The sequence below is a fragment of the Parasteatoda tepidariorum genome, chromosome 11 (assembly GCF_982258835.1).
Source record: "Parasteatoda tepidariorum strain Cologne lab strain chromosome 11, Ptep-v5.0, whole genome shotgun sequence".
Taxonomy (NCBI): domain Eukaryota; kingdom Metazoa; phylum Arthropoda; class Arachnida; order Araneae; family Theridiidae; genus Parasteatoda; species Parasteatoda tepidariorum.
The window spans coordinates 45,222,739-45,247,246 of record NC_141765.1 but is presented as its reverse complement, the minus strand read 5'-3'; the positions used below and the strand labels follow the sequence as shown (position 1 = coordinate 45,247,246).

Sequence of the window (24,508 nt, the reverse complement as noted above, 5' to 3'; positions counted from 1 at the left end):
AAAGTGAAAGCAATATTTCGATGTTCATTTAGACATTTAGAAAAGCTAAAAGAAAGGATTCGAAATCCAAATTAACGGATTCATTGGGATCGAAAATTTACTTCGTTAAATCGAGGTTTATACGTATTAATGACGGCCAAAAAATATTTCTTAAAAAAAACTGCACTTTTTCGAACAGTTATAATGAACAACTACAAAAAATATGTGTTACAAATAAAAAATGTTACTTTTTATTCTGCAGCAAAGAATACAGCGAAATATTAAGTCCAAGTTAATTTAAGCTTTAAAGTATGTTCCGGTTTTTGAATGAAAGATTAAAACAACGATTATGCATCTTAAAATTGTATCCTAAAATTGACTGGAAATCTGTAATTTCATTGCGAATTTCTACTTTATTAAATAAGCAGTTCCGTTCTGAAAGTGTCAGATAATTACTCTCTGGTCTATAATTTTTTAATAATTTTTGTTTTAACTACTCGATGCAATTTGCATTCATTCAAAAAAATTTTAATAAAAAACTTAAAAACACAATAAAAAATTAAAATATCTCTCTTGCGAACGTAAAGCATTGAGTTGCAGCCGTACAGAAATGTGTTAATTTACGTTAATGAAAGTAAAATAATTTTTAGTAATCGCAAATTAAACTTAGTTTTTTTCAATAAAAAATTAAACTCCTGGGCTTTTTTATCTATGCATTTTTAGTTATTTTCACTTAAATTTTAGCACTGAAATCTGCAAAGCATTTGGTAAGGCTGAATTTGACCAGCTGTAACATCAAACAGATAATATTAGTATGTTAAAACCGAAATAATGTTATATAAGACACAAAAACATACATTATTTAAAACTAAAAATATTCATTATTAAACACGAAAAATAATGCACGATTAAATCTAAAAAAATAAAAATCATTTTTCGTAAAAATGGAAAAGTGATGGCTACTTGACCGTTTGTATAATTTTCGTATTTTATGAAAGTTTCATACTGCTGTAAAGGAAATGGTATATAAGACTTATTCAATGGTGATAACTTCGAAACTGATGGAATGAAAATTTTTCAAAGTGTTTCAAGAGTTAACTGTGCAAAACTAGATTACTTTCAACTACTGTGTTTTATAGAAATAGTTTATAATCAATTGTATGAAGTGAACCGAAAATTAAAACTAAATCTTAAATTTGGAAAATAAGAAATTAAACACATACTTTGTTCAAATAAACATAAATATTTAAGAACGATAAAAATTATAAAAATATAAATTTTTCGGTTCACTATCAATTATAGCAGTAAAAATATTTATATCGTAATAAAATAGCATAACTCACTGTGCCGTATTAAAAAACTATTTAAACACGTTAAGTGATTAAAATTCTAATTTTTACCTGACTGCTTAACAATAGAGTCCCATTATTAGTGATTGTCACAGTTGGTGACAGTTCATTTGCCAATTGAACCGTCACTAAAACACTCAACCTTCAACCAACCGTTATCACATATCAAAGATGGCAGAGTGCATTGAGTGGACAGTTCTGTTTTGGGGAAATCAAAACTTCGCTCAATGTATTTTTGAATAAGTTATTAAAACTAATACATCATGTTGAACAACTTAACTCATTTTATCTTTTTTTCGTAATCAATATTTTCATTTTAAAAACACACATGAATTGGTTTTATTTACGCAACTCTTCGCTTTATCGAAGAAGTTATTATTTTAAAATGAAATCTATTCTTATTCTCTCTCTTGGCTTTGACCTTCAAACTCATAAATAATTTTAGAGCAAATCAAGGTTAGTTCTGCATAAATTAGCTCCATTTTTTTATTTTTGTAAAGTAGTTAGCTTTGTTAAGCAATATTTCTGCACAATAAAGTGTTTTGTAAATGTAAGTTAAATGTAATTAAAAGTCATTAAATTGCATTTTGAATTTTCGATTACATTTTAAACACTTTAATGTGCAGAAAAAAAATAACTAATAAAAATAACTATGTCACATTTAACTGATTTATTTCCAGGCATTTATTACCCTATCAAAACTTGCTAGTCAGTTTGAACAGGCAAGTTAAAAAATTAGACACAAAAAGTTCTCTCTCTAAAAATTATTTTTTTATTTAGTTAAACTTTCATCCCAAAATTACGATAGAAAGATACAAACTGTAATCTTTTACAAATTATTATCTACTTAAAAAGATTGTGGAGTCCCGGTGGCTGAGTGGTAGCGCGTCGCTCTCCCATGCTACAGGTCATGGGTTCGATCCTCGTTCCGGGCAAGGTTGACTCAGCCTTTCATCCCTTCAGTGGGTCGATAAAAGAGTACGAAGCATACTTGGGAGCAAAACACTGGGGGTTTCGCGTTCGGCTGACCACCGAACCAGAACATCTGCTCCTGCACCCCAGAGCCAAAGGTTAAGAAAACTGAGATGGGCACAGTAGGCCTTGGCCCTTTATGGGCTGTAGCGCCACTGAGTTTAGTTTTTAGTAGTAGTAAAAAGATTGTGACCTTTAATGATATTTTTATTTTTTGCGTATTTCAATGCATGTTTGAAATTTGTAGTATATTCGTAATAATTTATTAAACACATTTAATCAAAATTAATATAATACAAAACTTTTAAATAATTAGATTATCTATCTTATTATTTAATTAAATTAAAATCGGAAAAAACTTAACATTGTAAAATATGAATTATTTACTTTTTAAATTACGTAATTTTAACTGATAAATTTGTAAAAAAATTGCCCTAAATTGATTTTTAAATTTGCGTTGTTTAATATTGTAAAAATACTGTTAACAATGTAATAATTTAAAAACAGTTCAATAGTTATAAAAATAAAGCATAAAAATAATGAATATTCATTAAAATATTTTTCTTGAAAATGTTTTTGGAATAAATAGTCTTATAAATTGGAGCAATCATATAATGATTAACCCAGTTAGTTCCAGTGACAGAGAGAAGTATGATAAAATTAATTCGGGGAACTGCGCTTCTCCATTGCTGCCAAAAATAAGTGTCAAAATTCTGAAAATGAATAAATAAAGCAAAATCCGATGTGCTTATTGAAGGAAATTGTGTTTTTGTTTCTGATTTCGAATTTATAAGTGCACTGAGAGAAAAAAATTAAGTCAAAACTACCAGAATATGGCAAAATTTACTGTGTTTTTGGCTCTATGGGAAGAACACTAAAAAGTTCGATAATTTTATTGAAGAGCTTGGCTATGATATTTGTAAAATTATCAATAATATATGGTTTCGTAATTTGTGATAAAAAATTAGCAAATGTGGTACAATTTGGTATTTTTATCATGATACATAAGAGCAAAGCGTGAAAACCGTTTATTTGGTTAACTTTACTTTTAATTCGTACTTTTTACTAAATATGTGATAATAAAAACTATAATTTAAGTTGTAAAAAGACGATATTACAATCATGAATTAAACCGGTAAAATGTTTTAAAACTCTAGTTATATAGCACCTTAAAAAATGTTACTGTTAAATGCTAAGAATGGTGGTAACTGCTTTACACAAAAGGGTTGTAGTAAAAAGTCACACATACGCTGTAAAAATAGTAGTTGCGACCAATTTGGGGTGTCCCGCAGTGGACTGATCGTTAAGACACGGTTGCCAGCAGATCACCGAAGTCAAGCATCACTGGCTGCGGTCAGTGTGCGGGTGGGTGACCACTTGGATCAGTCTGCGTAGGGACCGAGGGTGTGCGGTATTGGTCCTCGTTAAACTGTGCTACCGTAAAGTGCTCTACTTCGCTCGCAGGTCGTCGGGCTACCCAAGCGGGGGTGCTATCCCCTCCGCAGAGGATCAAAATTGTGATGGCATGTCTTCGGATCATCCTCCGGGATGTTTCCCAGACCGTCGCCAATAACCCATTGTGCAGCTCTAGTGCGACGTAAATTAACAACAACAACCACTTTGGGGTTGAGATAAATTAAAATTTAATTTTTTTTACAGTGCACGTAGTCACATTTTATTCACATTTTTAACTGTTGCAGTTTTTTATTTCATTTTTGTGAGTTTGCCTATTAACAACACATATTTCCATGCACATTAAAATTATTTTTACAACAAGCAAATTTTTAGATACACATGCCGTAATTTTTATTCGCGAAAAAATTACATAAAATGTGAAAAATAACAATTCTTTGGATTTGGATTGGATTGCAAAATAACAAAATAACAAGATAACAAAATAACAATTTCGAAATAACAAGAGGGAATGCATGTGCTTGGTATTAAAATGTTAAGCAATAAAGCAATTAAATTTAATCTATTGAGCGAGAAAAGTTGTGTTGTCATTAAATATACACACCAAAAAATGAATTGAGAAATATAAAAAAATATCTATAACTGTAAAAAAGTAAATAAAAAATGACTTCATGCACAGTAAATTTTAGTTTATCTCCACACCAAAAATGGTGGCAACCACTTTATATACAGTGTAACTCTTAGATGCATGTGTTTCATTACACTAAGAACCAATGTTCTTTTACACTACTTGGTGAGAAGTAGTGTAAAAATTAAAATCACTGTAAGAAATTGATGCACATACGAATCAGTAAAGTTATTTTTTCGATACATTATAAAGCAGGAAATATTAATTAAGGATGTAAATTAAGGATATACTACTGTATAAGACTTTACTACTGTTTCTGCAGAATGTTCAGAATCGTTCGAGGAGAAAACAATTTTCAACCTTTCTTGAAATGTAAAAAAAAACTACCGAAGTCGTCAAAACATTTTCTAAGGTACGATAAAATTGGTAAAAATAATTCACGAAGGGAGCAAATGCGTCTTATCTTTGAGTAAACTTTCTCATTTATTGGTTTTTAGATTTAACTACATCCTTTAAAATGTGTATAAACTCTTGATTTGGTTTCAACTTGAAATAACTAACAATTTTTGGTGTTTTTAAAAAATAAATTCGAATAGGTATTACACTACAGTTTCTGCAGTGCATTAGGGTTATTTTATTTCTTATTTGGCGTATTTTGAATGCAAATAAAATGTTTCTGAGTGTCATAATTTAACTTAAAACAATTCATTTTTAATCAAGAATATTAAACCCATTATCAAGTTTAGTTTTTTTGTAAATCATGCATAACGAAGAAATAAACAAAGCAATAAAATTAGAAATGATCACGATGTCAACGCAAAGATTTGTTACAGCAGTATCAGAAGGAATCAAATGATGTGAGCTGCTTTTGGTAAATCTCTTATTCTGCATTAGCAATTCAAATTTTCAAAACGAGGGGAAAATATGAATTACTTTCTCTTCTCATTTTACTTTGCGATGTGAGAATAAAAGGAATACAAAATATTCTATAACAGAACGCCGAAGAAAAGGAAAATTTATGCAAAATATGCATGTTTTCAATTCTTAGTAATAACCAGCTGAAGAATATCAATACCTAATTAATTGAACTATTAATTATAGCTTTCCTTTGAGACGAATTTATAGCTCAGAGATAGATAAATATTTATAAATATTTATTTTTGTTTAAAAAAAAATAAGGAACATAAATCAACTATTTGGAAGGATATTTATTTGCCTAATTCATTTAAACATTTCTGAAGCATCATAAATTTATACGTTAAATTAATTACTATATTTAATTTCACTCGACACACTATTTTCAAAACTATTTAAATTCTTAACTTTTCGTCACTTGCGAAAATATATTAAATAAAAAAAATTATCATTGTTGGTGCTGTTTTAAATAGAGAGAAAGATAATTAAATATTTGTTTGACTCACAAATGGTTATTTAGGATAATAAGTTGATACAAAAAGCTTAATAACATCATAACTAAGTGATGTTATTCCTAAATTTTTTCCTCTTCATTTTGAAATAAATGGAAAAGTAACGAGAACGGCGAAACAAAAGAAAAAGGTTTTGAAATGTTGGGGCTCTTTAATGAATTATATGTACGTTTAGATACTCTTATTTTTGGTAATGTGAGAGCCATCAATTAATTTAATTAGGTTTTGTCATTTTTGTAACTGCTATGACTGAATGCGAAATGGAGACTCATTTAAAGTGCCTTTAAAACCCAGTTTGTGCCATTAAAATGGTTTGTTAGAAAAGAGAAAGCTCATTGCTTTAATCTTCTGAAGTGAGTTTACTGAGTTTTAGTTCGGTATCCATAATTCACCGACTTCAATACTTAAAGTATGCCGCCGTTTTCCAAACACTTTGAATAAATTTTGTAATTGTGATTTGCCTTTTCTACCGTTCGTTTGAATTATTATCGAAAAAACTAAGCATGCTTGGAATTCAAGCTAAATGTGTTATAGAAATGTTTTTGTCGGAATCATTAAAACGTAACAACGGGTCTATTTAAAGAATTTGCCTTTTCATTTTTGAAGCATTTTTATGATTAAAATAGTCTATTATCTCATAAAAATGCAATGGTATTCTAGCAGTAAGGGATGCACTTATATAGTAATCATAAGTGATATACAACATATTCTAAGTTTTTCATACATTTTATATATTTTGCAACTTCAGAATACTTTTTTCTATGAAATCACCCCAATAACTTAATTATCGTGAGTTGTGCTAAATGATAAGAAAAATAAACTACTGCCGCTAAAGCTTGTTGCGGTCAAGGGGGATTCATTAAAGATTTCGGCTCCACATTTTTTTACAAACAGCATGATGGTAGCAATGTGATGACACTGTAAAAAATCAGAATCAAATTATGGCATAAAGTACCAGCACATTGGGTGCATCTTCCGTAAAGTCTATTTTACCGTAAAATATTATATCGTAATTCTTGCAGTGATACTTATTTAATAAGAGTGATTCAGTGATTTTACAATAATTATTACTGTAAAAATTACGGTGAATCAGATTTTTTGTTCCGTAACATAGTTTGTTTGAAATGGCTTTTACGATAAAAAATACAAGCAGCCTGAGTGCCAGTACTTCTTACAGTAATATGATCCGGCACCTTTTACAGTGCAATCCTATGTTTTTACAGTGCAGGGCAGTATAGCACTAGACGACTTTATTTTACGAATAAGCTGGTACCTACTGATCTGAATCTTGGTGAACTTCAAGCCGTTTCTAAAGAAACTTTTGTCTTTCAGAATCGTTTTTGTCTTGCCGAACAGCAAAAGCTGTAGACCATGTTTGTATTTGCTGCCCTACGCTATCAACTTATTACTTGAGGTTGCAGAAATTATATAAAATATAACCCCAAAAAATGAATACGAAGTCATAGCCTAAACTACCGTAAACCGGGGCGAGTCTACCCATTTTTTCAGTTTGTCAACTTTTAAGTGGTCAAACTTTTGTAAATATTAAAGAAAAAAGGCTTTTAATAGGTGTTTCGGAATCGCTATTTATCCCTCTTTAAGGCTGTGAAATCGATTTTAGAAAATATTAACAGTTACGCTGTTACTGTATATTTTTATAGAACTGCTGACAAATCTCTCGTATGGGGCGAGTCTACCCATTCTACTAAAATGAATGTTAACATTGTAAATAATCAAATTTTACTATTAAATTGTTATTTTAGTTACTATATAGGATATTTATGAAGTAAAATTCATAACTTTATTACATATTTCATTTTTTTATTCATAAAATAACACAAATTGAGTATTTGATCGATTATCACATTTTGATCACAGATTTTTTTTTACAATCATTAACATTATAAAATAAAAAAAATTTCTGATTATTGTTGATAAAAATAAATTAAAATTAATATTAATTTACAATTAAATAATTAATAAATAATAATAATTAAAGATTATTAACAAAATCGAAATTCAAACATTGGGTATCATGAAAAATCCTTTCCCATTCTTTTGGGAGGTAATAATAATTTATAAATAATAATTTATTTAACTTGTATTAAATAAAAAAAGTTAATTTTGTAATATAAAAATTTAAAAAATGGGTAAAATAAACATATTTTATATTTACATTTATATTTAACCTATAAATTTTCTTATTAATGATAAATTTATCAATGCAGAATTCAAATAATATACTCAAATTCATTTAAAATGACTTCATTATAATATAAACAAAGTTCTAAATTATATTATTATGCTTTATTAAAACTAAATACGAATGGGTAGACTCGCCCCGCGAATTCTGGCTTTTTGTTTACAACAGCAAAACTAAAATTTTTTTTGTTTTTTTTCATATAAAATTAATGTAATCTTAGTCTTAGATAAGTTTATCACTTAACCAAAGTGAATATAGTAATAATAATAATATACTTACGGAGCACCAACTAAAAGTTTGCTGATTTTCAATACAAATCTCTCAAAAGACGTTTGAACAGGTCGGTTAAAAAGACACCAAATAAATAAAAACAGATCAAACTACTACAGCGCCATCTTCCTTAGAGTCTGAACTAAGTCCTCCGTCGGTAAAAATTTTTTTATTTGCAATTTAAAATAGTGAAAATTAAATAAAACTAAAATGGGTAGACTCGCCCCTGGATGGGTAGACTCGCCCCGGTTTACGGTATGTCCTAATCTATCTAACCTATATCCTAACCTTTCTAATCCACTAAACACAGCAACATAACAGCCATCCCTCCAATTTACTGGCGTGAAGATTGAGAGTCAAAAATGATTAAAAGTGCCGGTTGCGATTATTGTTATAATGGATAATCATAGCATAACATAATATAGTTATATCAGCAATATTTACTAAATTCTTAAGTTTTTTCTAAATGCTATATATTTATGTTGAGGCTAAACATCAATTATAAAAATGCGTTACCTGGTTTCTAGGAACCCGAGTTATGTTATTTAGCTAATTAAATAAATAATTTTAATTAAAACGCATAAGTGCATTAGATGTCATTTCTAAAGTATGCTCGAATAAAACTGTATATTAGAACTAACAGATAAAAATTTCCTTTTTTTTAGCTACATTTGCTATCTTCTTCTTCCTATAATAGTATGAAATCTACGATAGCCATCCAGTTAGCAAATCGAATGAACATCTTACAGCTATTGTCATTCCTAAGGGATAGCACCCATTCTTGACCTTTCGAATTATTTCACCCAATAAGGCCTTTTTTCCCCTTTTTTTATAGGACGAAACTATCCTTTTTCAGCCATGCTTCACTCATCGTGTTCCTGTGCATCAGCAAACTACTTTTGTTCTTGCAAAGAAAATAACAATTTTTCTCCCGCGTCTTTTAATCTTTTTTTGTTTTGCTTGCTCGGCTTGTTTAACAAGTGACATTGAGCAATCCGAACGGATATTTTACCAACTTTCCTAACTTTTCTTTTTCGTTGGTATTTAGAGCATCATGTCAAGAATTGTTTTACTTTTAGAATCAATTCCGCGTAAAATGTATTTGCTGCAGAATGCATTTTTTGTAGAATTAATGAACTAGAAGTTGCTCTAATTTGTACAAACGATTATAAAATAATAGTTTGTTTGATGTTTAACTATTTAAAATATGTTTGGTTAAGAGCTAATAACCTCGATTAATTATGTAATTGATTTAAGAAAATTTTTAAGTATGCGTTTTATTTATATTTTTGTATTGCATTTCAATTAATAAGTTGAGTTTAAGTAGAATTATATTTGTTTCTGAGGAAAACTTAAAAGAATATTCTAGAAATTTTTTTTTTAGATTTTAGTTTAATTTTCTTTACTTTATTTATTTACTCTTCCGATATATAAATTTTTTGTGGGGCGATTTCGATTAAGAATTTCAATTCTTTTTGTGAGCCAGAAACTAACACTACGTCATAATTTAATATTTTCTTAGAAGAAACTACAAGAATGAAAATACGAGCTGTGGCCGCTCAGGGGATAGAGCACTCGTCTCCCTATGAAATACCCCGGGGACAAATCCCAGGAATAGTTAATGCGATTACAGCATCCAGCTCGCACCGACAGCCATGTTGACATAAAATATCCTCAGTGGCAGACGGATTATGGGTTAGAGTCCCCTTGCCGTCTGGCTAACCGCTGGAGTTTTCGTGATTTTCCTCTCCATGTAAGCTAAATATGGGTTAGTTCCTTCGAAAAATTTTCTACGGAGGCAAAATTTCTTAACTATATCAGCATTGTGGTCGATCCAAGCCGAGAGTAGAATTCGCATGACGAATCAACGCCGGGTCTCGAACCCAGGTCAACTCATTTGGAAGCTAGTGCTCTGTCTCCGCTTAAGACCGTCAAAAAGTCTGTAAGAAAAGGGAATTTTTTGCAGCTCGCGTGTACCGATATAAAGCAGAAAAAAATCAGAATTTGCTTTAATAAGTTTCTATTTTCTGTAGAATATATTATACTGTTTTACCCTTAATAGTAGAATTGTTAGTAGAATTTAATAATATTTGGTATTAATTTATCATTATTATATTATTAATTTATTTTTGTTAATTTCTTATTAGTGGAACTTACAGTTCTACTATTAGTAAACAGTTATAAACTTTATTTATTACGCAGTTTATAAAACAGTTATTTTTTACACTGTACCTCCACTCCACTTCCCCCTTATTTTAAAGATTTGTCAGGAAAAATATATGTTTATTTAGAGAAAGTACAATTTTGTGATTATCATCTGCACAAAGAAATTAAGCTTCCAACTTTAAAGATTGTGCCTCAGCATATGAAAATCTAATCCTTACCCCAACAAATATTTATATATTTCTTTTCAATTTGTGCTTTGTATTAATAATTGACGGTTTATTTAATTTTAATATCTATTTTCCCCAGATTTTTTTCAGAAAGTATCATAAACTTTTGCCTGCTAGTACAGATAGCAATTAAACGTGGTCAATTGAGAAGAACAAAGAAAACCAAACCAAAGTCCCAAACTTTAAAGTGGTGTTTCTAACAGCTAACAGTTCTAACAGCTTCATTAAATAGTTGAACTAAAGGGAATATAGCTGTCAGAGATTCGATAAAAGTATGGGATTCTTACGAGTAATTTCAAATACCGAAAGACTAAATGGAGTAACATTTTTGAACTAAATGGTAGCTACGATACGATTGTAGAGCCTTTCAGTAATTGAAACGCTTTTCCCTTTGTGTCTTGTTTCTGTAAGTCCGGAAGACAACTAGAGATTCCTTCTGTTGCAAACATTCCTTTCCTTAACTTGTCATTATTAGATAAGAATGGGACGTGGAGTTTCTTTTTGTATTCTTATCTGATGCTAAACACTTAGAAAGAGTATATAAATCTGAAACAAATACTTTTGAGATATACTGTAGATAGATCTTACTTGGAGCTTTTATTCTTTTATCCATTTATTCATATTTTATAAACGTCGTTGAACAGCCGACCAAATTTTGGGTGTCCAACTACTAATGCTCAACTCCATTGCCTCGTAATTTTCATCCCAATCCAGAAGCTAAGGGAACTCCTGCATCTAAGTTTTGGAGAAATTTGCCTTCGTGGAGGACTTTTTGATCTGCATTTAACTAACCCGCGTTTGCGTTACATTTTGAGGAAAACCACTAAAACCACCCCTGATTACCCTGATGGCAAGGGGACTCTAACCTAAGATCCGTCTACTACTCAGTATATTTTAAGTCAGTACTGTAGTCGGTGCGAGCCCGTGGCCAAATTCGTATCGATCAGCAATCGCTGGAATTCAAACCCGGTTTACATAATTGGATGGCTAATGCTACCACGGTTCTACCATTTATTCATATTTAGCTTTTTTAATTGTTGCACTGAATATTTTTTAAAAAATGGCTCTTTGAATTTTAGTTAAGATTTGTGTTTCTCTTTCGCCAAGAAAAATTAAGTTTTAATTTACGCCGCAGTTTCAATTTACTGGTTTTCAACCTTATGTGTCTGAGGGCAACAACAATAAAGTTGGGAAATTACGGAAACCTAAAGTACGTTATAGGTAGAGAAATTAATTAGTGGAGGAGGACTACCGCTAAAATCATTCAGTTTTTTTTAACACTTAAACTGTCATTCTCGTATCAGATAAAGTCAACTAATTTTGAAACTACATTGTGAAAAAATTTGTGTTATCCCAGCACAAAAAATCGGGGCAAATATTTAACACCAAAATAGTGTAGGGGAACGCCATACATAACTCACGGATCTAGGTGTTTTACTGCACCAAGAACCAAGGGTAGTTCTTGGTGTAAAGAAACACCACGAATTTTCTTTTACTCAGCTTGGGGATATAGTAGTCACCAAGAATTTTGCTTTTCAAAAATTTATAATTGTAGTAAACTAGGATGCACTTAAGAGTCCATTAAGTTAATTTTACTATGCAATATAAAGTAAGAATCCTTTATTTAGGTTGTATATTTACACTGTAAAAAAGTAGTTGCCTCCATTTTTTGCGTTGAGATAAAAAAAAAATTCTACAGCGCATGTATAGTCACTTTTTTTATTTACTTTTCAAAGAAAGTAATTTATTTATATTCTGTGTGTTTGTTTATTGTGTGTGATAACACATATTTTTATTCACAATAAAATTAATTTAATAGCTTCAATAGCTTCAAATGTTTCGTTTAAAAAAATAAGCACAATTTTAGTAGTTGATTCGCTCAAATTCTTTCAAACAATTATTATTTTGCCAATTTTATTTACTTTTTTGCTCGGTAACTGCAATTCGGTGTTTAAAAATGCATTTATAATTAAAATATAAAACTGCCACAAATGCATTCCCAGCTATAAGATTGCTTCAAAAAATTTTTAAGTACCGAACTATTGTTATTACGCGAGTAATTGCATAAAATTGACAAATAACAATTGTTTAAAGGAATTAGTGTGAACAAATTCCTTAATGATTTTTTAAATGAAATATTTTTGCAATGAATCTATTAAATTGCTTTTAATGTGCATGAAGGCATGAGCTTTCAATAAACACACAAAAATAAATTAATAAATAAAAAACAAGTAAAAGTGACAAAGTAAATTAATACAAATTAATTATCATATTTGATGTCACCCTCTCAACCCATTAAGATTGATTCCTAGAGCGAGAAGATCCGAAAACTAGATCAAAAGTAAATCAGGATGCTCCGTTTTCTAGCGCACTGTACTTTAAAAGAATAGTATTTGTAATAGTTTTATACAAAATGTTATGAAATGTTGTTTAAAACATTTTTTCTGTCTGTATTAAAGCAGTCACGTAAGACGTTAAACATTTTCCATAATTCCAAACTATGTACAAATGTTTACATCCATAGAAAAGTGCAATTACATTTCATAGAAATCAAAATTGTACTGCTATTGTTTTGATTTATTGAAAAATATTTCCAAGGCTACGAATAAAAATATTTCTTTCAAAAATTTGTTTTAAACAACGTATTGAGACTCGTTCTTTATTTCCCCATAATGTTTTTAAAAATAGAGAAATATAAGATGTATCTCAATGTTTGCATGCCAAATATTAATTGAACTGAAAAGATAAATTCCATTATTCAGCAATAAAAAAAGATTCAGTAAAATGTTGGCTATAACATACAGAAAATATATCTTTTGTAACAAAAATTGCGAGAAAAAGTAAACTTGGCACGTGACTATTCAAGCTCTTTCACTACATATTGAAACTTATCTTTTAAGAGTCTTAATGAATAGGTAAAACACAATGTTCAATATATTTAAAAGAAAAAAAAATATAAACACGATCCAAAACATTACTTATCGCAAATATTCTTAACAATTGGTGAAGAAGAAAAATCAAATAAAGCGTGCACAAAACTTAAAAAGATAATTTATTTCAAGATATTTTTGAGTCAGGCAATTACGACTTTCCTTTGTTCGCAACAAAGAAAGCACAACATGTTATTCATCATTTCACGAACATATTTTTGACAACACATCTTTATTAACGGATAATTTGAGACTATTTTCTCTTTTCGTGTTGTAGGAAAAAAGTTATTTTTTGTCATAAAGTGTAACTGAGAAACGCAGCAAAGAATCTTTTTGAAACAGGTTTCAAAGCATTCAATGCACTACATGTAGCCATGCTGTTCATGCAGCTGCGTTTGTTCCACTGTATTGAAGCCATTCACAATCTTCCGATTCAATACAGAAGTGCTTTAACTTTGGCCGTATTGGAAAAGCAATTCTGTTGAAAAGATGGCGGGGTTAAAACCTTTAAGAATCCACCTAGATACACACGAAGAAAAAGATTCTCGTTTCTCAAATAATGCCTAACGTTAACTATGTTCGTTTTTCTTTTTGCATATTTTTCTAGTAAATAACTTTTTTGTGTGTATTTAGTAGTTAAAAACGAAATATGCACAAAGCGAAATAGTTTGCTATTTATTATTTATTTATAAAAACTTTCAAATGCTAGTTTATCCAATGGAACTAAGTAAATAAATGTAATTCCGGGAAAAATGCGTGCTATATTCTGTTGATTTAATGGTATGAAAATTTTTATATTTTATTTGTATACTTTGTATTTGTATACAAAATTTTTACATTCAAATAAATGGGAAAGAATTAAGCAGAAAACATTAAAAGCCTGGGGCTTTTTCACGGAAATAACATAATTTGTTTACTAAAGCATTTTTATTTGCATACAGATAGTGATTTAAATAATTGTTGAAAAACTTAATTATGTTTTAGTCCATTTTCATAATGTTAAAAATAATATTAGAAATCAAACAAAAATCATTTATATATTTGTATGTCTGAAAATACATTTATTAATGACATAATAGTGAGAAATGTGCCGAAATAGTTCCGAAACTAATGTAGTCTTATTTGACTACAAAAATACTCATTGTTGAGCAAAGTGATATCATTAGAACAGCATGTACTCATTTTTGAGCGAAATGCATAGTAACAAAAATTATACGTCATGCACTTATTTTGAGTAAAATGTTGTTTAAGCGAGAAAGGACATAGTCATAAAAATGAATATACATTGTTTTGAGCATGTTACAATACTTATTAATGAGTATGCATTGTTTTGAGCATGGTACAATACTCATTAATGTGTGCTTGGGGTTTTCAACTTCGATTTTGGAAAACCCTTTTATCGCTGATGAGATGCTTCTATTTTCTAAACTTTCCTTAAATGGTGAAAAAAAGCGTTCATGTTGAATTCATGTGAGTTAATTTAGTAATAAAAGGTCTGGCTTCATGTAAAATAAATTTTGTATTTTTCAATTATTATCGTTCACTGTTATTAAAAGTTCGCTAAATTATTAAAGTTGCTGTGTTTCTATAAAGTTATTAATTTCAGTTTGTTTTAAATTAACGTAGTTGAACTTTAACAGATTTAGAAGATAGCAATTACATTTGGCCTACTATATCAAAGCAAACCACTGCCGAAAAAAATCGAAACCTAGAAAGATTTATGTTTTAAATAAATTTTAAAACTCACAACATAATCTTGTTAATTTTTTAAGACTTATCAACTCATACAATTTGAATCATAACTATTAAAAATAACCAGTTAACAGTTAGATTTTACCATATATACCACAACATGCCCATGCTGGAGAAAACATTTAGATATAGACAGATTATTCTTTAAGTACAAAATTGGCTTGATATTTTCTGAAATAAAGTGATTGCATTTCTTATAAATCATCACTACTTATTTCTGTGTCACAATACATGTACAATTGTTTATTTGATTTAAATATTTATGAAGAAATCAAAAATAATCAAAATTTTCCTTTATCATGAGATTTATAATTTCCTTTATTTTTCAACCACTTTTGATCTAAACTTTTTCCCATTACCATGTAACTACACAACTAATAAAGAATTTTGCATTTCAAACTGTATTTTGACAAGCATATTAATTAACATCATTTTACATGCGTAATCAGTAACTTGCGGTGATAAGATGCTTAATTATGCTAAAATAACCTAAAATGGTGTAAAAAAGGCATTCATATTGAATTATCATTCTATGGATTAATTTAGTATCGAAAGGTCTAGCCAATTTGAGTGCCATCATATAGAATATTTTTCGTATTTTTTGAATTATAAGATTCTCAGATAAAGTTTACCAATTTTTGTAAGCTTATCAATTTAAATTTGATTAATGCAGAAACAAAGCAGTTGAATTTTTAACAGATTTAGAAGAAAGTAATTACTTTTGACCTAATTTATCCAAAGAAACCCTGAAACCTGAATATAGCTATACTTTAAATAAGTAATAGAGTTATATATATTCTTAAACTCACTTCATAAAATGGTCCATTTCTTTTGAAACTTATAAACTTAAACAACTTATCATAACTGTTGAATATAACCAGAATTAAGAGAAAGCAGTTAAATTTGACCAAACATAGCTCAAAGGGAAGTTTAGACGCATGCTGATTATTCTTTAAGCAATCAATTGGCTTCATTGTTTCTCAAATGTAGTAATTGTATTTTTTAGAAACCATCACTACCCATTTCTATTGCTAAATATGTATACAATTGTTGATTTGATTTAAATGTTTGTTAAGACATCAAGAATAATCAATTTCAATTACTATGATATTTCTCATTTCCATTTTTTTAATTTAAACTTTTCCATTACCTTGTAACTCCACAACGAATAAAGCATTTGTATTTAAAACTGCAGTTTTACAAGCATATTAATTATAATCATCTAATCAGTAATTTAAAATTCAAACTTTTCCGCTAATTTAAACATTATTCGTGGAATATCTACAGCTTCTTTTCATATAAATGCCTTCTTTCATCAAGAGTTTTGTTTGAGCTTTACGAGTAATCTTGTAATTAGCTGCAACGTGTGAGCTGCCTCCCACTTCGATGACAACCTAATCCTTCATTATACTTTTTCACTTATATTTTAAAATATTCAATCACTATCCTACTATTCTATTATGTTCATCGGTGTCTTATTGAAGGGATGGCTTTTAATAAAGCTTGTCGAGAAATTAACTGCTAACTCCATAAATAGAAGCTACTATTCACATGATGGCATATATTGTCCCTCCCACAATTGCTTTGCCTATCCTATACTTCATTGACGGTTAGAGTATGCAGCTGTTTAAACAAACGCTGAGGTTATTGTATAACAACATGGAAGAGCTTGACTAGATATAATATTAATGTCTCTCTAAAGAGAGTTGCGAGTTTACATGTGGTTTAATAATCGAAACACTTTTGAAAGGGAAGTGTTTATGCACTATATTACCATACAGAATATCGTCTTCGGTATATGGATTCCAAAACGTGTTTTGATTAATGGAACAGGCTCTTTATCCTCAAAATACACGCATATTCTACTTGTATATTAGTAAGGTTGTGTGTTGAGAAATTAATTACGTTGACAGTGGACAAGATAAGAAACATTAAGATATAATAAATAATTTGTGTTTTACTGTTCTTATTATTAATAGGTGATGTTTTGTTTAAATGGGCGTTGAATAAATTATTGATAAAAAGATATGTTTTCATTTGAATAAAGAATTGTGTGTTTTAAACAATGATATATATGGTGATAACAGGCAACATCAAGTAAAATATGGAATAAGAAAATAAAGTTTTCTGGTTCATTAAACTCTAAAATAGTAATGATAGCGAACAATGTGTCATTCATAAAACTATCCATGTAATTGTTTTGAAACATTTGACCACTATTAATGGATTCAGAATTTTATCTCAGATAACAGTAAGAAGTTATTTACTTCCATATTTTTAGACTTAAAACATTATTGAACGAATTCCTGTAATGGTCTTGAGATTATCATTTAACACGTAAAGTTAAAGGTTATTTCCGAATTTTTTTAAGCAATTCACAAACTTTCAATAATTGTTTTTTTCTACTTTTTTGTCGGCTAATATCATTGGAATTAAAATAGGAAAATATGTTCTGCTTATCAGATTAATTTTTAATAATATTGTTTATCAATGATCATCACTTATCTCTTTTTTCAGTCGTAATCACTGATTCCAAAAAAAATTTATATTATATATGTAAATAAATATAAATATATATATATTTATATATGATAAAACAAAGGAAAATTACAGACATATAAAAAAAGGGAGGGGGGAAGAAAAATAACAATAATAAAATAGCAAACAGCTGGGACAAAAAAAAAGGTTAAAAATTTTTTTAAAAATCCGGAATTATTTTCCGGGTTCTTTAAAAAAATTCTTTAAAAATATCTATAATTTTCCTTTGTTTTATCTTCATTTTGAACTTGTCTAATGAGTTCTGTTTAATGAAATAAATGAAATGTTCAATAAATGAAACTTATGTGTAAATAAATACTTCAATAAATTAAACTTTAATGTTCAATAAATGAAACTTATTGTTTTTCTTAATTTTCTTCGTGTTTTTTTGTATTTATTTATTTTGTTGTACATATATATATGTATATATATTTGTGAAGTTTGAAGCCTATTGACTACTGATAGATATGACAGTATTAGACTGTTACTTTTTTTTACTATTTTTCTTTCGTAATGAAATGCAAGTTTATATTTACTACAAAGTCTAGTTTAATAATAAATACTCTTGCTTCAAAGATTGAATATATAAATATAATATATTGAATAGATAAATTAATATATACATTTGTAATAACTACTGACTAATTTTTTCTCTCTGTCACCATTTAATATAAATTCAGATACCTTTCACAAAATGTTAAATTTTAAATGTTTTATTTAAAAAGAAACTTAAAAAAACATTTCTTTTCAATCTAGGATTTAAAACTAATTGTATGAACCATTTCAGCTTCCCTCACTTTTCCATAATTGCATCGTACATATTCTTAAATATCAAAAGTACAGAGAAATAAATTGTGAACCCTGAACTAAAGACAATTGCAAAATGATAATCAATACTGTAAATGATAATTTATAAAATGTATTAGAGTTTGTGGTGCATGAAATATTGTTATTGCTTGGGTAATTCAGTTCGATTACGTCCAAGTTTAAATAAAACTAGAAATGAATAATGGTTAAGTATTAAGGAATATTTTAATGAAATATCCTATGTTACTTTAAAACCCAATACTAATTTATAAGATGTTTTAAAGCTCAAGCTGTTCAATATGTATACCTTTTAGTATTCAATCATATATTTGCATTTCAATTTAGAATAATATTGCAGAAAATTTCCTGGCGTATTATACTGGGTAGGTGATATATTAGAGCTTCGGCTTAGCTGAGGCATATTAAAGGATATAAGCGTTTCATTTTATGGAAATTCAATTTTATTTCAAATAATTGGTTAAGTAAACATTGGATAATGTAAATATATATCACTTAGTATAAATGTAGACGTCTCTTTGCCTTTCATATACCAATATATTCAAATAAAGATTGGTAGAAACTTATCTGTTTACTTAATTTTAGGTGCAATCGGAAATTGGGAAGAATGGTGGACATATGATGGTATATCGGGTAAGTAATTTTCTTTTGCACTTAATAATGGAAAAATAAATCTTATTTTCATCTTTCTAAAAGAAATACTTTTGCATCTAACTGTTCCTTAATGATTTTTCTAGATAGGTATCTAATTAGTTTTTGAAATATCCTCTAGATGGAAGCACATTGTTCTTGAAACACATTTCTGAACAATTTGATAATGTGAATGTCGAATAATTGAAGATCACAGGAAAAAAATGCTTTAAATGTCCTTTTAATAAATATAAAAATTAGCTTTAAATTTATTATTTTTGAGCTTCTAACAAAAATATATTTTAAAATTTCGCAATATATTGATTTTTCTTTTAAGCAACTACATGTAGCCATGTAGTTGTTTAATTGTTTAATTGCTGGAGACGAATTGTTTAATTGTTGAATTTAATTGTTGAAGACTTTTGTATATAAAATTTTATTTTATTCACATATAGCTTCAAACGTAACATTTTAAATGGAGAAATGCATTAAGTGAAATTCTTGTACATACAATTAGCAACATAAAAGCCAGGTGGTCCTAATAATTTTTGTCACAATTATTGACTTTTTTCATGCACTGCGTTTCACGTTATGCCTTACGAGTCATCCAATTAAAGTATCTCAATTAATTAGCGTTGAACATTAATGTGATGATTTTGAAAACATAAATCAATTTCATGTTAAAAATTTTGAAAAGAATGCACTTTATATAGTAGTTTTAATATTGCTATTCCTCACAAAAATATCACTAATACTTTTGCGTTAGAATTGTTCACTTGTAGATGCTTTAATAAACAAAATATATATTTAACTACAGAAAAATGGCAAAATTGCTATACCTAAGACTTAAACATAAAACAAGTTGTCCCAAAATAATATAAATCAGTATACTGGTACCAATGTAAAGACAAAATGAGCTGATATTGTTTTTTTTTTAAATTTCCTAACTTAATAAATAAATATGTCAATGAAGTGGCAGGATATTTCAATATTTGTTTAATTAATATTAGCAGAAATTATAGGAGCTTTAGAAGCTGTGTGTAGGTATACATCTTCTTCTTTATTGGTAGTACAGTCCAGAGTGGGCCTTAGCCTGCCATGCAATGCTTCTCCAGACAGCTCTATCCCTGACCTTTATCTTCAAGCTGAAGATTTTAAATTATTAATATATAGGTACTAAAAAGAAAATATAGAACCTTTTCAAACAAGAAACTTCAATTTATAAAATTAATAAATTATACTAGTTATAATGCTCCCAATGCATAAATAATTATTACATACATTTTTCTAGTTCAATGAGTTGCATTGTTTTGATAAATTGATTTCAGCATTTTATGGATTAAAAAAAATTAAACTGAATAGGGAAAATTACTTTTTTCAAAAAACTGTAATTTCTTTAACATAGGTTGAAGTTACATTACTGAAAATGCGATCTCATATCTTAAGCTCATCAATCTTTTTTTTTTAATCCTGTTGAAAAGAATTAAAAGCAAGCAAACCAGAACTCTAGTTAATTAAACACAACACTTTATATGAGATTTAAATCAATCCCGCGGATACAACACTCTGCCTAATTCGCCATTAATCGATCTCCTTTAATGGACGCCCTCTGGTGAGTGTGACGTTTACTTAAAATCTAAAACCTTCTTCTAGCATGTTTAAAAGAATATAAGGGAATTCCATATTACAACTTAATTTACTTAGATAAGAAAACACATTTTTATATTTATAAAAAAAGCTACCAATGACATCAGTGAAGAAAAAAAATCTAGAAATTTTATCTTGCCTGAAAAGCTGAAAGAATGTTTTGTGTTTAAGAAATAAGAAAGCATAGAAGTTCTAAGCTCTTTTCAAATTAATGTAAAGCTTTTTCTGCTGTCAATATGTTATGAAACACCGACAGAATTTTAATGGAATGCTGTTTGTCAGTGTGGTAAAAAGATAAACAGAAAAAAAAGCTAAGTGGCTTCTGTTATTCTAAGCCATTAAATGCGGAGTTTAAAGGTTTTTATCTTCTAATTAAAGGTGGATGAGAACGAAAATAAACCGTATAATATAACCTTACATTTTTTAAAGGTATTGTAGAAATATCATTTAAAACTAATGGGAAATTTTATTTAATTATGTACACCAGATTTAAATGAATTGCCAGATATTGTTTTATTATTTTCTCGTAATTTTGCATTTGTAATAGTTGATGGTATATAATGATTTAAACAAATAGTTTTATAAGAATTACAAATATTGCGAAGATTTATTACTGTAACAATGATTTAAAACAATAATATAACTATAAGGAAATGCTTTTATTTATTTATTTAACTTAAATTAAAATAGTAGATTCGTTACTCAAAAGCATTTTAATTGCGTATATATATTTATATTGGTATTGTTTAATTATAAAAAACTGTCTGATAGTTACTAAAAAAATCTGTTAGATTATCAGAATTATGTTTGTACTAAAATATAAAATCCGAAGAAAAAATAGTTTGAAAAATTATATATTTTATAGTTCATTCATATTAAAAAATGTATCAATAATTTATTTTTTAAACTAAATAAATTTCATTTATGAATAACTGTTTCTCTTAGATCTAATTAACAACAAATAAGAGGAAATTTTAAAAAAAAATTGCTTGGAAGAATTTACCTTTAACGCAAAAAATGTTTAATGCTATATTTCTTAACCATAAATTATTAAAATACTAAATACAATATTGTTCAATTATGTTGACCTAAATCAATATTGTATACTGAATTAACTATGAAAAATATGTTCAGTAAAAATTCTGCATCAAAAGGTTAAAGCAATTTTTCTTATACTATGCTTATTTTACGAATGAAATGCAATCACTGCTGTATTTCTGAAAATAAGTCATTTTAAATTTTTGATTGTTGTATAATTTCCAGTCACACCAATTTATTAATTTCAGCAAATAAGTAAATTGAAATGGCTAATTCAACAGGAATTTGAAGCATTCTTTAAAAAAGATCATTTTCGATTTTATTTTGCGCATGTTTAATAATTTAATTTAGAGTTCCTTAAAAATGGTATTGCTGTTTTAAATATTTAGATGTATTCCTGAGTGTTTGATTATGCCACGAAAAAGTCAGTGAAAGAAACTCTACTCTGAAATCGAGCAACGATCATATTTTATCACAATTTCGATATCGCTGCAAAAGAAAAATTTCGATTCACAATTTGGGCGAACGGGTAAACGATGAATTTAGTCGATCAAGAGTTTTATTGATAGATTTCTTACTACAAGGATGCATTTGAAAAATGAAAACAAGTTCATTTTGATGCATCTGCCAAGTTTTAACGTTTTTATTAAAAAGTTTATCATTTTTATAGCGCGTTGAATCCAAGATGGTCGCATCCGAATCTTCTGAAGTATCAAATAGGGGGGAAAGAGTCAAATTCGATAAATTTCATTTTAATGTTCTCTTTTCTCATGGTACATTGCCCAACTTTTCAATTCGTCCAATGATTTATTTTTATTGATTTTTCTTACCAAAATAAAAATACTAGGTAAAAATGAAAGTGAAAAAAAAAGAAGAAAAAAAAAACGGTTTACGGCGAAATTTGAGTCAAATGTGCATTCCTTATAGCTTCCACGGTCATTTGGCTCTATCTGGATTTTTCAAAAGCACCGGTGGCGATGGTCCACAGTTTTTCTTATTTCGGCATTTTATTACATTTCAAAATTTATTGATGATGTTTCTTATTCGGTCATTTGTGATTTTAACAGAGTTTGGAAATTAAATTAAATTTCGTAAAAAGTAGGTATTTAGTTTTAATGAGAACTTTGAAAATATTCTTAATAATAAGGTAAAAGTATTGAAATAGTATTTTAATTAAATGTAAATTAATTTTAATATATTTATTCCTAGCAAAGAAACGATTGTCCTTTTTTTGGACATTTTTCAATGAGAAATTTGGCAATAATAATGCAAAATTAGTTGCAATAATTTTGATGTTTTAACGATAAAAAATTAGTTCTCAAGTACTCTTGTTTAATTGAAATTCTCCGTTTGGTAAAAAGGATACAGAATGCGAAACAAAAATATCTAATAAATACTAAAAATTTTTTTTATTATTCTCTTAAATAGTGCAAACATTTGATTTGTTTAATGTTTACTCCATTTAAAAAAGCATGTAGCTATGCATGCTTTTTTGAGTGTTTTAATGACCAATTGTTGAAACTTTGACTGCCACTATTTTTATGTTTTTTTAATTACAAATATAATACCTAAAAACTGCATAAAATAACAGGCTTTGGTTGTTTTTAGTGATTAAATATAGCGATGCAATGATATTTATAGCATATATTTGGTTTTAAAAAAATATACTGAAATATATAAATGAAACGATAAATATGTAACTTTTAGTTAGTTATTATCTTTTTGTTTCAAATTAAACTATATTGTTAATTTTCCGACGTATCATTTTCAATTTAATAAAAAGCAAAATTATTATCAAAACTAAGTTATACTAGATCAAAGTTATCATTATTATTAAATCATTATTATTAAAACTGAAATTATTATTCAAATTCAGATTTTTTATGTGAATTTAATTCATTTTTAGGTTAATTTAGTTTATTCAGATTAAAAGTGTATTGAATAAAATTATCAATAGCTAACAATCTCTTGAAAACTTTATACTGCTTTAAAAAATTGGATATAAAGGATTACATTTTTGTTCATAGTTTTAGGGTTACATTAAGTTGTTATTTTTTTAAATTTATATAAAAGCTTATTTTTATTTATTTTAATTTATGAAGATTAGTAATAAAAAATTTGTGAATGCGTATAATTTTTCAGCTTTTTCAGATAAACTGTTGAGTTATATACTTTTAAAGTTAGAAAAAAAAGAAGCAGAAAAAATATCTCTTAAACTTCCACTTTCGTTTAAGGTTTGTATTGGTCCTCGTTAAACTGTGCTACCGTAAAGTGCTCGACTTCGCGTGCAGGTCGTTGGGCTACCGAAGCAGGGGTGCCATCCCCTCTGCAGAGGATCAAAATTGTGATAGCATGTCTTCGGATCATCCTCAGGGATGCTTCCCAGACCGTCGCCAAAAGCCCATTGTGCAGCTTTGGTGCGACGTGAATGAACTACAACAATCGTCTAAGGTTTAGAAGGAAGAAACAAAAGCTAAGTTTCAGATTACATTTTGATTAAAAAAAAATCTATAT

General features: G+C 28.2%; 1 protein-coding gene across 1 annotated transcript in view; it reads left to right on the top strand.

The window, feature by feature from the left end:
* The window catches only part of LOC107447997 (carbonic anhydrase-related protein 10-like), a 610,624-nt gene that overhangs the window by 53,119 nt on the left and 532,997 nt on the right, over window positions 1-24,508 (top strand). Inside the window, exon 2 of the mRNA XM_071187366.2 lies at window positions 19,265-19,312. Coding sequence (XP_071043467.1) covers window positions 19,265-19,312 — 48 coding nt within the window. The remainder of the gene's footprint in view (window positions 1-19,264; window positions 19,313-24,508) is intronic.